This window comes from Fukomys damarensis, unplaced genomic scaffold, assembly GCF_012274545.1.
Source record: "Fukomys damarensis isolate Sample0158 unplaced genomic scaffold, DMR_v1.0_HiC HiC_scaffold_3, whole genome shotgun sequence".
Lineage (NCBI taxonomy): Eukaryota > Metazoa > Chordata > Mammalia > Rodentia > Bathyergidae > Fukomys > Fukomys damarensis.
Window position 1 is genome coordinate 7,942,298 of NW_022900915.1, and position 15,381 is coordinate 7,957,678.

The 15,381-nt window shown below is 55.8% G+C and overlaps 1 protein-coding gene across 3 annotated transcripts in view; it reads right to left on the reverse strand.

The window, feature by feature from the left end:
• Window positions 1-6: 6 nt before the first annotated feature.
• The window catches only part of Synpo (synaptopodin), a 31,373-nt gene continuing 15,998 nt past the window's right edge, over window positions 7-15,381 (reverse strand). The window contains exons 2-4 of one of the 3 annotated variants that reach the window (XR_004518266.1): window positions 5,040-7,435; window positions 2,194-2,438; window positions 7-62 (exon numbers count right to left, since the gene is read on the reverse strand). Coding sequence is in view for 2 of the 3 variants with exons in the window: in XM_033766578.1 (XP_033622469.1) it covers window positions 2,379-2,438; window positions 5,040-7,435 (2,456 nt within the window). In the remaining variant the exon portion in view is untranslated. The other 2 variants (XM_033766578.1, XM_010627189.3) reach the window with 2 other exon arrangements.

The window sequence follows — 15,381 nt, forward strand, 5'->3', positions numbered from 1 at the left end:
CTGGGGGGCCGGGACGCGGCGGGCGTCCAGGGCGGGGAGACGGGCAGGCTCTCGGGGCGGTCCTGGGGAGAGAGTAGAGGGTGGGGGCAGGCGTTAGTGTTGCGGTCCTCTGAAAACAGGGTTTTCTGTTTTTGAGACAAGGGCTCCCTGTAGAGCAGGCTGGCCTCGAATTCTTGGCGATCCTCCTGCCTCGGCTTTCAGAGTGCTGGGTTTAGGGGCGTGTGTGCCTTCACACCCTGGCTTGAGAAACAGGAAGGGAGAACCCAAAGTCAGGTAGTGCCTACAGTAAAAGGCAGGTGACCCAACTCCCAGCCCCAAACATTTTAGAGTTCGAGCTATAGTGTCAGCTCCTGCGTTAATCCGGGAGGCAGACTGGCTAGAATAAGAATGCTCGCTTTGGAGACGGACTCTTGGCTTTCTGGGTGAGCGGGTCAAGTTGCTTCCTCCCTCTGGGCTTCAGTTTTCTCCTTCGCAAAATGGGTGCGCTGTAGGCTTGGGAGGCATAGAAATTAACTTGCATGAAAGAGCTCGAAATGTATTCGCATACTTGGAGGAAAGTGTGCAATAGACGTTAAGAGTTACTGGAGGGATACACATGAAACTAACCAAAGTGTTTACCTGTTAGGAAACGGGGCAGAGAAGCACGGGGCACAGGGCCACAGGGGACAAAATTGGGCTTTCTAAGGTATTACTTATTTAGAGTTTTGAACTGTAGGGAGGTATTATCTTCCAAAACTTTGAATTTAAGGATTTTAAACTGTTATTATTATTATTATTATTTTGGGGGGGTATACCGGGGATCGAACTGGGGTCCTTGCACTTAGCAAGGCAGGCCACTGAACCGCTGAGCTAAATCCCTGGCCCCTTAACTGTTGTTATTAAAGTTGGTCATAGTGAAAGACCTTCGTGGCCTCAAGCCCCTTGCTATGTGGCCATGGTCCCCTCCTCATTTTTTCCACGGATTCCGGAGCAAAGAGGAAGCTCCCACCTACATGGAAACACAGAGGGAAGTTGGATTGTTCCTGCCAGCCCTCTTGCCCGAACAGAGAGGAAAGCAGAACTCCATGGACTGAGATGGTGACGTCTTTCAGGTTGAGTTATGCTGGGCTCTATGCTGCCACACCTGTTTCTTATCGACTTAAGGACGTTCTAGTCTCAAGCCTCATTACAGTCCTCACAATAGGAATCCTCTCGATTCCTCACAACAGCTGGGCGAGGTACTGGCACTGTCCACCCATTTTATTAATGATGAAAATGAAGCTCAGAGGTGTCAGTAACAGCCCAGTGTGTTCTGCTGCACCAGGGCACGTGTGCATGCGCTGCGCACAGGAACTTGTGTGTGACTGCCTGCTGCTCAAAGACTATACCAGTTTTAACTGGTTTGAAAGCACAGGACTTGGGAATCCACACTTAGTGTGTGTCTTCTAAACCTTCCAACTACTGACTCAGTCGAATTCCAGCCACTTGGCCTCCCAATCCAACGCCAAGTTCACCAGCAGTCATTCACCCATCAGAGTCCTGAGCTAACCCCTCCACTAGGTGCCCCCTTCCAATCAAAGTCTGGAACCATCAACAAAATCCATTCTTTCATCGAATCAGCCATCAGACTTAACCAAGCAGTCATTCAACTAGTTGAGAATCTAGTTCCTCTATCGGAAGGAAGATTGTATACATTGTCCAAACAGAACCCTGCAGTTACTAGATGAGCTGACTCAGAATCAGAGCCCTTAAACCTAAAGAGGAATGCTATGCAACTATGTCAACAGGAACTCTGTCATGGGATGGTAATGCTCCAATCACCTCCAGGGGAGCTTCCAGTCTTCGAGCGGGAGGTTAAGGCTCAGTATGAGACTTCTCACGTGAGTCAAGAGACCTCAAGAGCTTCTCTGATACACCCCAGGAAGCCTGCAGTTGGGACACTGTGGGTGGCAAACCCTGGCACTTAGAGATAGGAGATTGGGAAGAAGGTGCCAGGCCCATGACTAGATAAGGTCTAGAAGCTGACACCAGAATTCGGGGCTAAATGCCAAATCAGGGGTACTCAGGCGTGTCCCAACACCCGGCAATTGTGCCACCCTCAGAGGGCAGGTGGGGACAGGAGCTCATGACCCGAGCCAGTCGACAGCCACTGTGGCAGAGAAGCCAGTGCTCTTCAGCGAGAAGAGGAGGCTAGAGCAGGAGGAGCTACGATACCTGTCTAAACATCGAACGCGTTGTTTCTGCCTGTAAAGGTTACAAGAGGATTGCCGGGTCCAACCGTGGAAGGAGTAAGAGAATTCAGCCAAGACTACGGCCTAGAATGGCTTGCACATCGGCTTGCATGTTGTGGGTAGTGGTGAGCAGCTCCTCATCATTTGGAGGTGGGCCAGAGCCTGACCTCAGACTGACTGCCATGTCAGGGGAATGAGTCCATCGGGGCGGTGCACAATCCAAAGAGGCTGCAGGAAATCAGAACTGTTCACTTTCTGGAAAAGGGCTCAATACACATAGATGCTAGAGTCCGTGCAAATGCAGTGGGTGAAAACTCGGCAACACCCAATGAGCGTAGACCCAGGACCCTGTGTGAGGTGCAGGCACAAGCAGAGCAGAGGCAACAGGGAATAACAGAGTCCAAACAACCCCAGACCACTTCCTGAAAGCCTGTCATTGCACAGAGGGGAAACTGAGACAGGAAAAGGCTCTGCAAGGTTGCACAAGAACCAGGTACCAATCTGGCAGTTCTTTCCTCTCCACCTGGCTCAGACACTGGGCCTTCGGCAGCCAGGCAGTGAGGTGAATGAATGCGGGAAATAGCCAGATTTCAGTAACGGGAGAACGGGAGACCCGAGCAAATTGGATAGTGACTCATCTGACAAAAGTTCTGCTTTTAAAAAACCAAAAGAAAACTGGGCCCCAGGGTTTCCCCATGCTCCACAGTCTCTAGGGAAAGGGGAGACAGAAAGTGACTCATCAGGGTTCAGTGCCCTGAGGGCTGGCCTAGGAGGGAGCTCCCACCTCCAATGCCCGACCAGCTGGCCCCCTGAAGACACACAGCAGATGTGGGCAGCACAGGGCTCGCAGCTGCACTTACACACACAGTTCCTGAGCAGTCCAACTCCACAACCCAGGCCAGACCAGGGAGCAGGGAGGGAGCCCTGAGCCTTGGCAGGCAGCAGCAGCATAGAAGAAAGAAAGAAGCAAGACAGATTTGAGGCAGAGTGTATTGAGAACAGGACAGAAAACAACATTGGGGGAAGAGCTCAGCCTGGTGGCAGGAGCTGCAGGATGGAAGTGGGCTTTTCCTCGCTGGCCCCCTCCTGGGGCCTGAGGGAGCAGGAGGCAGGAGGGGCCTGGCATGAGGTGCCCCCCCACCCCTCACTCTGATGTGCGGCATGAGCTCACTGAGCAAGCACCCCTGTTCCCATGGAGACGAGCCCAGAGCTCATGAAAGCTGCAGGCACAGCCCAGCATGGGCACCGCCTCCACCACCCTTCGCTCCTCTGAGGAGCCCAGAAATAGGGCTGGAAAGAGGAAGTGGGTGGCCCTCAGCCCCCGGTCTTGGGAAGCTTCCATCTGAATCCCGACTCTTGCGTCTATATTGTCACACGCCATGGAGTCTTGGGAGGGGCACTGCATCACATCACAGGGGTTGGAGGGGTTGAGGATCCCAGGTTACCTGACTCAACATCCTCACGCTATGGTTGGGGAAACTAAGACCCAAAGATAGGCATGCAGTCAGTCTATCTGAATCTAGGCCTTAGTCCCAGACTTAGATTTTAGTCTTCTGTCCTCTCCTCCAAGCTGCTGTGCATCTGTCCTGACACTCAACGTCCCCCTGTCCCCAAGCCATCCTGAGTGCCTGCCATCCTCACTCAAGCTTCTGATCCTTTGGCCTCCTGCAGCAGCTCATTCCAACCACACCCACCAGGCCCCTCACAGACAGCTCACGCTGTCCTTCCTGGATATTGTTTTCTATTCTTCCCCGGGGACTATCTTTCCACCCACAAAGGCTTTCTCCCAAAGTACCAGCCTATCTTCTCAGTCTTCCAAATCATCTCCACTCGAAGGGCCTTGTGTACAGACGAGAGAGTGGCCTCAGAGAAAGTGGCCAGACTCACCCAGCACAGGAAAAGCAGAAGGGCCCAGAACCTCCCTCCTTGCCTCTCCCTTCGGCATTTTCCCCACTGTACGGAGACGGGGCCTTTCAGTCAGGGAGCTTTTGGCTGAGGTTAACACCAGAACATCTCCCAGATTCCTCACTAAGGGGCTGCTGTCCTAGCATCACCCGCACTCTCTCAGCCCTCCTCAGAGATCTCCTCTCAGGGACCTGGGAACGCCCCACCCACAAAACAGGGCAAGCTAGGTGGAGGCAGGGCTGGGGTGGGGCCAGGAGTCGCTGGGGTGCAGCTGGGTCCCCAGAGGAAGTGGAGGAGGGGCAGGAAGCAAAGAATCAGACAGCAGCGTGGGCTGAGTCCAAATCCACAGAAGGACTCAGGAGAGGAGGAAAGGTAGAGGCACGTGAAGCTCTCTGAAGCAGCAGAAAAGAATCCGTGTCCAGGGGGCAGAGTGGAAGAGACAGGCCCATGGAGATGCGAATCCAGCAGCAGGAGGAGAGATGCCAGGAGCGCAGAGGGAGGGCAGCTGAGGAGGCAGACCCTTGACTGAAGAACGCCGTAGGCACTGGCGGGCGGTCTGCTCCAGAGGTCCCATCAGAGCCCCTCCTGACACCACCTTCCCGCAGCAAGACGCTGGCCTCAGACGCTGCCGCTCTGCCTTTCACCGAGGCCAGGGGCCGCCCTCAGCCTTTCAGGGCGCCAGAGTTCGCACTCCAGTGACCCACCTCCCCGCACATGGTGCCCAGGCCCCCTTTCGGCGGGAAGAGGCTGGCTGCAGCTCCGAGGCAGTGGCAGCCCCTGAACCCTGGATGCCTCATCCTCTTCCATAAGCCCTGTGCTGCTTCCTGCCTGGTCTGCTCTTTTGGCCTTGGGAGAAGGGGCCTGGACCGGAAGTGGAAGCCCGCGGGAAGACTGTTACTTGAAGCAGAAGGAAGGCTTCCACACCTGAGCCTCGATCCCCGCGTTCCGGGTAGAGAAGGAGGGCCTGGGGGCCTGCTTCGCTCGGGGAGACCACGCCCTGGAGGGAGACACGGGGGACACATCGCTGCTGTAGGTGGGGCTCACGGCTGCGGGCTGCAGGCCGTCCTGGCCAGGGGAGGTGTAGAGGCCTGGCGAGGAGCGGCAGGGCCGAGGCAGGGCCGGAGATGGTGGGAGCCCAGCCTTGGGCAGGCTGGGCACCAGGTCCAGGGAGCTTGGCTTGGCAGGGGAGGCAGCTCGGGCCGACGCCACTCTGGATGAGGCAGCTCTTGGCACTCGGGCCGAGGCCTTGCTGGGCTCCTTGATGGGCGACAGGACGAAGAGCGAGGGCCGCATCTGGTAGGGCGGCTGCTTGGTCGGCTCTGGGCGCAGGACGCCGTTTTCAGGTAGGTAACCGTGGTAGAGGGAGGCCGGCGGGGTCCGCGCGGGGCTCAGGGACGCCACTCGGAAGGCCCCAGGGGCACTGGTGGAGTATTTCCAGGAGGAAGGCAGGGACATGGTGGGCGAAGGGCAGCGGGCCAGCTCCGCGTGGCCTGCAGACTCAATGACGTACTTCTCCATCCGCGACTGGCGGCGAGCGTAGAGCTCCGCGCCCTTCCCGGAGGCCTCCGAGAGGTTCTGGTTGGGTTTGGGCTTCGGCTTGGCCTGGATGCGAGGCGACTTGAGGCAGGAGGTCCACTCGGGGACAGCCTCCTCGGCCGCCGCGGGGCTGGCCCTGTCCCGAGGGCCTGGCTCCTGCTGGAAGTTGGAGGCCTCGGCGCCCAGCGCGAAGGGCTCCTCCTCCGCGCCTGTGTCCCCCTGGTCCCTCTGCCTCCGCTTCTCATCGGCGGTCTGGACCAGATCCAGCAGGTCTGGGTTCGGGGTCACCTTGGGCTTCTCCACGAAAGTGAACATGGATTTCCGGCTGCCCCGGCGGGCCATGGACTCCTCTAAAATGCCCGTCTTGCTGGTGGGTACTGCCTGGACCTTCAGAGGCGAAGGTTTGGCGTCAGAGCTAGGGTACAGGGCAGAATAAGAAGGGGGAGACCGAACCCGGGAAGCTGGGGGCGCTGTGGACAGGGTCTCCGCGTAGGTGGGGGGTGGAGTGAAGTTCCCCAAGGGCCGTCTCTCCAGGGCTGGGCTTCGCTGCCCCACCAGCCTCCTCCCCACCATGGGGCTGTAGGACATGACATGTCTCTGGGGCCGGGGACTCCTGTCTGCCACGGTGTGGGACTGGGGAGCCGGGGCTTTCTCCCCAAGATGTCTCCTCTGCACCATAGGACTCTGCTCCACCTGGCTGGTGCCCCCTGGCGCCTGGATCCCAAACGGCCTGGCCGTCCTGTTGACCACTGACAGAGGCTTGGCCAGTGTGAGGTGGACCTCGCTGTACACCTTAGTGGGCGTGGTGGCAGGTGCCCGCCCAGACATCTTGGGCTCTGCTGACATCACTAGGGTGCTGGGATGGACGTCGATGAGCAGGGCGCTGGACATCAAGTCTGGACCTGGAGGCTTGGAGCTGGGGATGGGAGTAGCTTCTCTGTAGAAGCTGCTGGTGGTAGTCAGTGGAGTCGATACCTTATCAATTAGGAGTTCGCTGGACATCACCTCCTCCACTGGCGCCTGGGGTGGCCCATCAGCACGCAGGGTGCTGGGCTTGGACTCTGGTGTCGTGCCATTTGTTGTGAGCTGTGCTGCAGGAGAATTCTGCTGGACCCCAGAAAGCGCGGGGCTCTGCGGGACGACAGTTACTGGGGGATTCTCATTGATGTCTGTGGCCGGCGGGTTGCAGTTGCTGTTAGAAGCTGGTGTGGCGAGTGTGGTGCTAGGTGAGGACAGGTTCTGGTTGACATCTGCAGCTGGACTGTGGACCTCAGCTGGAGGAGGGGTTGGTGGGGACTCCTGGGCCTCCCGGTTCTGGGACAGGTGAAGCCCATTGGCTGTCAGCAGGGCTGCATTCTCCTTTAGATAGACCACCAGCGGCACCTCTTCCTCCTCACTGGCCACCTTCTCCAGGTGCCGCAGCAAGCTGGCCTCCTCTGAGAACCCCTCCATGCTGTGGCCAGGGACCCCTCGGCTGGGGACCTGGGGGCTAGGGTGTCTTGGAAAGCCCGGCTTGGCCGGTGCAGGTGGACTCAGGTGGAGCCCTGGAGCATGGCCTGGGGGCCTGGCAGGGAGCTCCCTGAGGGTCTCCTGCTGGGGCTTCGGACCCTTCTGGCCGTGGCTCTCCCAGGTAAACTCATTCACCCTCTGCCGGCGCCTGTTGAAGAGCTGGACGCCCCGGGAGCTGGGGCTGGGAGGGGTGGTCAGCTGGGCTGCAATCTGCTGGCTCCTCGCCTTGGCTTCCTTCAAGTCCTTCTCGGTGAGGCTAGTGCTCCGGCCCAAGGCTGCAGGGAGGGACAGAGGCCCAGTTAGCAAGTGGGAAAGCAGAGCCACAGGAGTGTACAGACACAGATGGTCACCGCGCCCTCCTACACATGACCTTTTCCTCTGGAATTTGATCTTTACACTTGCCTAGAATCAGCTCTCATAAAGACACGTGACCCACCCTTCATAGCCTAATTCCAATGCCACCGCCTCTGTGAAGTCTTCTCTGATTGTCACTCCAGGATTACCTGGCCCTTCATGGGTTGCAACCGTAGGTTGACATAGCACTTCACCAAAAGAGGCCCAACACCTCGGCCTGGAAGTGAAGGTCCCGCTAGTCCCTGACTTCTCTCCCATCACCTTTCTCCCTCTCTCCTTAGACTCTGCCACACTGGCTTCCTGCCCCTTAAAAATGCCAAGTGTGTCCTGCCCCAGGCCCTTTGTACCCATTGCTCCCACTGCTTGAACAGTCTTTTACATGTTGGTTCCTTCTTGGGGCTCAGGTCTCAATTTGAAGGTCCCCTCTCCAGAGCATCCTTCTCTTCTCCTAGCCAATTTGTTGGTTTTATTTTTTTCACCACAATTTGAAATGGTCTGCTTTGTACGTTTCCTTGTTTATTACCTGTCTCTTCACCCAGCATAGCGCTGAGGGGATGTGGGCCTTGGATGACTATTCTAATGGCCATTAGAATAGTGCCTGGCATAACGTGAGCTCTCGGTGATGACTACTGAATGTATAAATGAGCCCCTGGGACATTTCCTGTATGCCTTTCTCAGTGTCCTTTGCACTTTCACATTCATAGTATAGTAAACTGCTTTGATTGTAGAAAGTATTGCCACAAGCAATACTTCTTTTTAGAATGGGCAATACATTCACATGTTATTTATAAAACTAATAGCATAAAAAGCTATACAGTGCAAGTGTCCCTTCATCCCTGATTATTACACATCACAATCAGGAAATTACCTGTTGTAAGTTGCTTCATATCCTTCCAGAATTTCTTCCCTTTTCTATTTAAAACAGTCATTTAAATATTCACATATTTTAACACCAGAAAAGTAATGAATCGGGCTCATTTCAGCAGTGACTCTACCAGAGCACCATATTCTTTTGTTCTTTCCTCACAAGAACTCTATGAGACAGAGCATTACTGGCCTCCATTTTGCAGAAGAAGAAACTGAAGGTGAGGCTTGTGAGCAACCGACCCAAGGTCACACAGCCCGGATGGCAAAGCTGGGGTCAGCCCACAGCCCATGTTCAAGGTCCCTCTGGGAAGTAGGGGTGGACAGAGTCACATGTGGGTCCAGGTTCAGTCTGGAGACTGAGGTCAGGGGTTAGACCCCTATTAAGTTTACTGTAGGCAGCCATCTCTCTTTAGATCCCCAGTGCCCTGCTGGGACGGAGCAATGAATGGACGAATGGACCCATGGGTGGCTGTTTCAGCCCATGGCTGGGGTCTGGAGCTCAGTAGCTGAGAAAATTCCTCCCTTCTCATCCCTCTCCCCCACTGTGAGAAGCTAATTGGTTCTGGAGGAATCTGACCCTGCCCTCCCTCCTCCCTTGCTCTCATTAGTGTTGGCCGTGACCTGCCTAGTGGGTCTCCAGGGACGGTCTTTCCCGCACCCTGCCCGCCAGGCTTAGGAATCCTAGACTCAGAGCTGGGAGGGTCCTTATAGAGGAGCTGTTTCACTACCACCCCACCTTACACATGGGGAGACTGAGGTCCAAAAGGTAGCCCGGAGTAGAGCCTATTGGAGGAATCCACTGGAAGCCCAACAGAGGACAGATGGCAGCCTCACTGGTCCAGGCCACGAAGCCACAGGCTTTCTATTCTAAATCAATACCTGGCTTCCCCCAACCTGTTGGAAACAGAGCTCACAGCCCACCTCACCTGCTCAGGACTAGGTCACCCCATATGTAAAAGGTAAGGGGTGATCCAGGCTGCTTCTCTGGGAGGAGCCAGAAGTGGGAGGTTGTCAACCGCACAGGAGAGTGCTGAGAGTCCGTTTCTTCTGCTCTCCTTAAAACCCAGGCCTCATACTTGTAATCTCAGGACTCAGGAGGCTGAGGCAGGGGGATTGCCACTAATTCACGGCCAGCCTGGGCTACACAGTGAATTCAAAGCCAGCCTACAATACATAGTGAGACCCTGTCTCAAAAAACAAATCAATAAACAAACAAACAAAAACCAAAACCCAGCTCTCCCCACCCAAATCCAAGCTCTGCCATTTGTTAGCTGAGTGACCTTGGCAAGGTACTGCAACTCTCAGAGACACTGTCTCCTTAACTGGGAAGGGGACAGAAGCACTCGATGTTAGGACTGGGAGGTGACAGTGAGGTCATGCGTGCCGGGGGTACCAGCACCACGTCCTGGGGGTCACGGAAGAGGGCTTATGCTACTGTGGGAAGAACTGGCAGCTCCCTAACCCACTGTATGCCTTGAAAGAGGCCAGAGATTCATGCCGTAGTAGGTCAAGATCCTGAAGTTCACACAGCAGAACCCCAGAATCTCGGAGGTAAGTACCACTGAGTCCAACCTCCCCCATAATTCTCACATCCCCCAAACCATGTCCCTGCGTGTACAAGCTCCTGTGTACACACTCAGCAGACACATGCTCACTCCCGGCGGGGTGTGTTCCCCCCATACATTCCTCAGCCGTACAGTCACCTCTCCTATTAACTTTCATTCCATGGGGTTCTGCCCACCACAGCCACACAAAAGCAGTGCTCTCTCCTTCCAGCAAGACAGCCCTGCAGGGGTTCACAGGTGCAGATCAAATCCCACAGGACACAAGATATTTGTCCCCAGGCCCACAAATGTTTGTGAGGACACAATGGCGGCAGTGGCACCTAACACTGGTTGGGCGTTCAGTGTGTAAGGCACAAACTATTATTATGCACATTTTTATTCATTCATTCATTTATTTTCAGACAGGGTCTGTACTTTCTTTCCCCAGGCTGGTCTTAAATTCTGGGCTTGAGTGATCTTCCTGCCTCAGCCTCCCTAGTATGCATATCCTACTGAGAAGAAAACCAAGCATCTGAGAGTGGGCTGACCAACTTCACACCTGGTCCTCCGTCATGCAGAGAGCACCCTGGGTCCTGCCTGGCGGGTTCCCACTGTGTGAGCTTCCTGCACAGTGCTTCTGTGTTTGAATAACCCAGATCTCTCAACATCCCTGCACTTTTCAGCTTTTCTTCTATTTCTTCTGCTTCAATCCTATCAGGCTGGCTCTGAAAGATCATGGATTTAGAAAACCCTTAAATGCCAGAATGTGCAGAGCTCTTGGAGAAAAGGGGAGAAAAGGGGTCACAAGGAGGCCGTGGGCCCAGGAGCCAGGTGCGGCCCCCAGCTGGCTCTACTTGCAACCTGAACTGTGCCTTCCCCCACCACCCCGGCTTGGGACAGCCGGGCCCGTGTGACTGTGGTGATCCAGGGCAGGACGGCAAAGGCCAGGGTGGTGAGCTCTGCCCTCCCAGACCACAGTGACTCCACAGAAAAGGAATTCAGCAGGAGCTTTGGACCAGACCCAGCCACCAGTCCCCAGGATTCCTGCCACCCAGCAAACAGAGCAGGCAGGGGGAGGGGCCGCCAATCCTATTTAACACCCCCCACAGGGTTCACAGTCCCCACAGGGCGCCAGGAGACAGCTCCTCACTGAGCACTGAATCTGCCGGGCTGCAGCCCACACCCCTGCTTCCCTTTTCACCCCAGTCCAGGTCTGGGTGGGCAGCTGGCCCTTTCAGATCCCCTGTACACCTGGGCAGGAGCCCTGCGACACAGTCCTGGAGAGAACAGAGTGGAGGAGGAGCCGCCCAGGCCCAGGGCCCCAGTCTCTAAGGGGGAGGTGGGAAGCCTTGGAGGAGCGCAGGCCAGAGCAGTGCTGCACCCCACACGCTCACCTCCTTATTCCATCACAGTAGCCCCAAGACACAGATTGTTACTTCTCCGTTTTGCACATGAAAACCAGGCCCAGAGATGCCTGCTCAGGGTCCTAGAACCTGTAAGTGGCACAGCTACAATTCAAAAGCTAGAAAGTCTGGCTGCAAAATCTCATCTCTTAACCACTTTGCCTTCCAGACAGGGGCTCAAGAAAAGATGCAGTGCTTCTGCACGAGAGTCTGCAGAGCACTCTGCCTCCGCGTTCCATGATCTCTTCCTCTGTCCTGGAAACTCAGCCACCTAGAACTCATGCTTTCTCTTCTTTCTTCCTCCCAGAAGAATAACTGATAAACTAACTCTTACTAAGGCAGAAAAGACTGATCAGGTGTTAAGATGAGTAGAGTCGAAAGTTCATGAGGTTGGGACTCAGGAGGCCCCTAGTATTAGTTTTGCTCAGGCAGGAACAAGGCCTCCTCCCAATCCCTATCACCCTTGGCAGGCAGCTGCTTACTCCACCCGTCATTGCGTCGTCTGCATCAAGAATCCAGGGGCTGGGGATTTAGCTCAGTGGTTCCACCATTCGCCTCGCAAGCGTCAAGGTCCTGAGTTCGATCCCCTGTACCCCCCAAAAATGTGGATCCAGAATCCAAAGGACGGAAGTGGAGCAGGGCAAGGGAGGCCAGACCAGGTCAGGACAGGGAGAATTCAAGGAAATGCTTTTTCACACGCCTGCCATCATGGGAATGTCCGGCCCGGGTCCAGTGGGGTGGGACAAACAGACAGAGGTGGGAACAGAGAGAGTGAGCGGGCCCTTTGTGGCTGCCTGGAAGTCATGGCCACGGACTGGGTAAACTGCCCCCCTGGTGGGGCCAGGAAGGAACCAATGGCCTCCAACTGGACAAACTTTGGCTCAGCCGGGGCAGGAAAATAAAGTGGTCTGCGTAATGCCTAGCTACCTTGCCAGCCCCCGCCTAGCATCCTCCGCAGGAAGGGAAGAAATGGCATGGCCTCCTTGCTCTGGGGCTTTTTCATCCAGCCAGAGGCAGGGGATGCAACCCCGAGAGGCCCACAAGACCTCCAGACCTCCTCCCACACTTGGGCGTGGGGAGCCCCTCCAGTTTCACCACTTACGCCTCTCCTTAGGTGCCAGAGAAAAGCTACCACCAGTGGGAATGCCACAGGCCCAGAGTCACACCCCCCAACCACCCAGTGCTCCTCTTACTCACTCCGGCTGGGCTGGGTCCTCCCCTTGGCCCAGCTGCTCCTGGATGCTCCTGCCTCAGGCCACAGACTCAGTTCTCAAAGCCTCAGAAAGGCAGCCAGTCACCCGGCTGACAGGAGGAAAATCCCACCGACAGCAACACGGAGGAGCTGGATATGACTGCTCTCCTCCACAGATGACTCAGCCCAGCTCTTTATCAGGAGAACCAATTTTGCAACAGCCTTTTAAATGGCCTCTCCACCCCCGGTCTCTCCCCCGCCCAACAACCCACCCCACACAGCCAGATTTGCCCACTCCCGGCTCCACTCGCCTTTCTTCTCTGCTCAGAACTCTTTGCTGTCCTCCCAGCACATGGGGGATCCAGAAGACAGTCCTTCTCACCCTGGCATCAGAGCTCATTAACCTCCCTATGCCCTCAGCCATGGCAAAGGCAGACTAGCAGCTCCCGGTCCCTTCCTGCCAGAGTGGGGTGTGCAGACCTCTCCTACACGGTTCTCAGCCTCACCCCTTTCTACTCAGCCTCCCAGCTAATTCAAATGCCACCACGCCCTCCCCAAAGCCTCCCCTGATCCACCGATGCTTTATCTACACCACCATAGGCATTACTCACATGAGTGAAAGTTACCCTGCAGGGTGTGCACCCCACCTGCTGGGCACCACGACAGGCCCTTGCCTCCTTTACCATCTGAGCAACACACAAGGTCACCAGTACTCTTGTTTCAAAACTGGCTCAGAGGGTAGAGTGACTTGTTCAAGGTCACACAGCCAGACAGAGCCACAGCTGGGCTTCAACTTGGGGTGGCCCAAGTATGTTTAGCCCTATAGCACAGGGCCCAGTCTCCTCTCCACTCCCCAGCCCCCACTACCCACGCTTGTGGAACAAGATCCCATGGGTGCTTGTAGAACAAGTGGACAACTGCAGACGTTCTGGGAGCTCTAGATGCTGCTGCACGCAGGACTCACGGGGCTTTCCTGCAGTCCTCACCACAGCTCAAAAAGGTTCCCTACAACTGTTTAGAGATAGGAAAACGAGGCACTGAGAGCTTGCTAACTCATCCCAGATCTCAGCACCAGCAAAGGGCAGAGCAGAGTTGGAGCTGAGACTCTCAGACTGACCCAAGCCCGGTACCATCTTCCCGGCATGCTCCACCTACAAAGTGCCCTCATCTTCGCTGCCCGTGCTGCAGGACCCCCACCTAGGCACCTCTCCCAAGAATCCCTAATCATTTCATCCAGACTCCTTGATCAGTGCTCTTATCCTACTCAACCTGGCCCAGAAACCTCAGAGAGAAACCAAGTCTGAGCTAGGTCTGGTGGGAGCTCCCTGGTTTCTCCCTGCTGGGCATCGGTGGGGATCAGGTAAGACAGCGATAGAATAAGAGGGGAACCTAGGATGAGGAGTCCCAGTCTGTCTGGCAGCTATCCTTGCAGGCCTCAAGCACTGTTCAACTGCTGACCGAACAGGGTCCGGCTATGGGAACCAGAAACCAGAAGCCTCCATATCCCTCCTACCTCTTCTACTGGCCTAATCACGCACCTACAATCAGTAGGTTCTGGAAACTTAGAAATGGTACCCAGTAAGGGGCAGGTTCACAGACAGCCAAGGTCAGATCCCAGGCTCCCACCTGTCAGTCTGGCCCAGGCAGCCTGGCCTCTACTCTCCATGGTCCTCCTGCCGTGTCACCCCCGCCCCAGCTCTCCAAAGCCTTGGGAGTAGAGAGCCTTCACACCTAGCCTTCCAGAGAAAACAGGTAGCCCAGGAAACACGAAGGTGGCACTCCAGGGCAGAGAAGAGGTTGTTTCACTATGCTTCTGCCAGGACAGCATGAGGCTCAGGTCATCTTGGTCCCAGAGTTCATCCTAGGGCCTGGCACACTCTGGGCCCCCACACAAAGATGTGGACCTTTCCTGCAGCTTTGCATCAATCTAGGGCCAGAGAGCCGTAAATGCCCCAGGCCCAGCAAGGGCCATCACCCTGGAGGGCTTCAGTGAGCAGTGCACAGCCCTGTGATCTCAGCTACTCCAGAGGCCGAGGCAGGAGGACCACAAGTGTGAGGCCAGCATGGGCAAGGAGTAGGGGGCCCTGTCTCAAAAAAAAAAAAAAAAAATACAAAAAAGGGACAGGGATACACCTCAGTGATAGGAGATCCCTGGGTTCACGCCGCAGCAATGCAACAATTTTTTTAAAAAATGACTAAATTAACTACTGAAGGACGAGTAGGCCCATAATCAGAGCCTCCCACCTGCACATTCGCTCCAGCATTCATTCGTCCCTGCAGCTGACGAGATTCTAGCTAGATTCTAGATTGGGGCGCTTGAGGGTGGTTCCCAGAGGAAGGGAAGAGATGGAAGAAGGAAGCCACAAATCTGTGGGTGGAGATGATGAAAACCCCAGTTGCTGTGTTAGACCTGAGAGGCAGAATGGTTCGTGAACTTCCGGGGAGGCGCAGAACTAAGAGTGGAAGGAAATAGGACCAAGTGACCTGGAAGGCTGCATTTGCCCTAAGTCTGGAAAGATGGAGATGCGCTGTCCGGAAGGCCCACAGTAGTCCCCAGCCCTCACATCCCAAGTCAAGGCCAGCCAGGGAGAAAGGAGCCCGGCAGAGGAAGACGCCCAGCGGGCCTGCGCGGACGGAGCCCCAAGGCTCCGCCGGCTTCGGGCGGTTACATAACGGCACCGCCGCTGCCATCTGTCTCGGCCGCTTCCTTCTGGGGAAGAGGCTGCGGCACAGAGAAAGCGAAGGCCAGCGCCCTGCGGTAAATTCCCCACATTCCTTCATCCCAGAAAAATAAATAACCCAGGAGAAGAAACGCACGAGGAATGACGGGACGGTCCGGCCGGCGGGAGTAAACAGCGCGC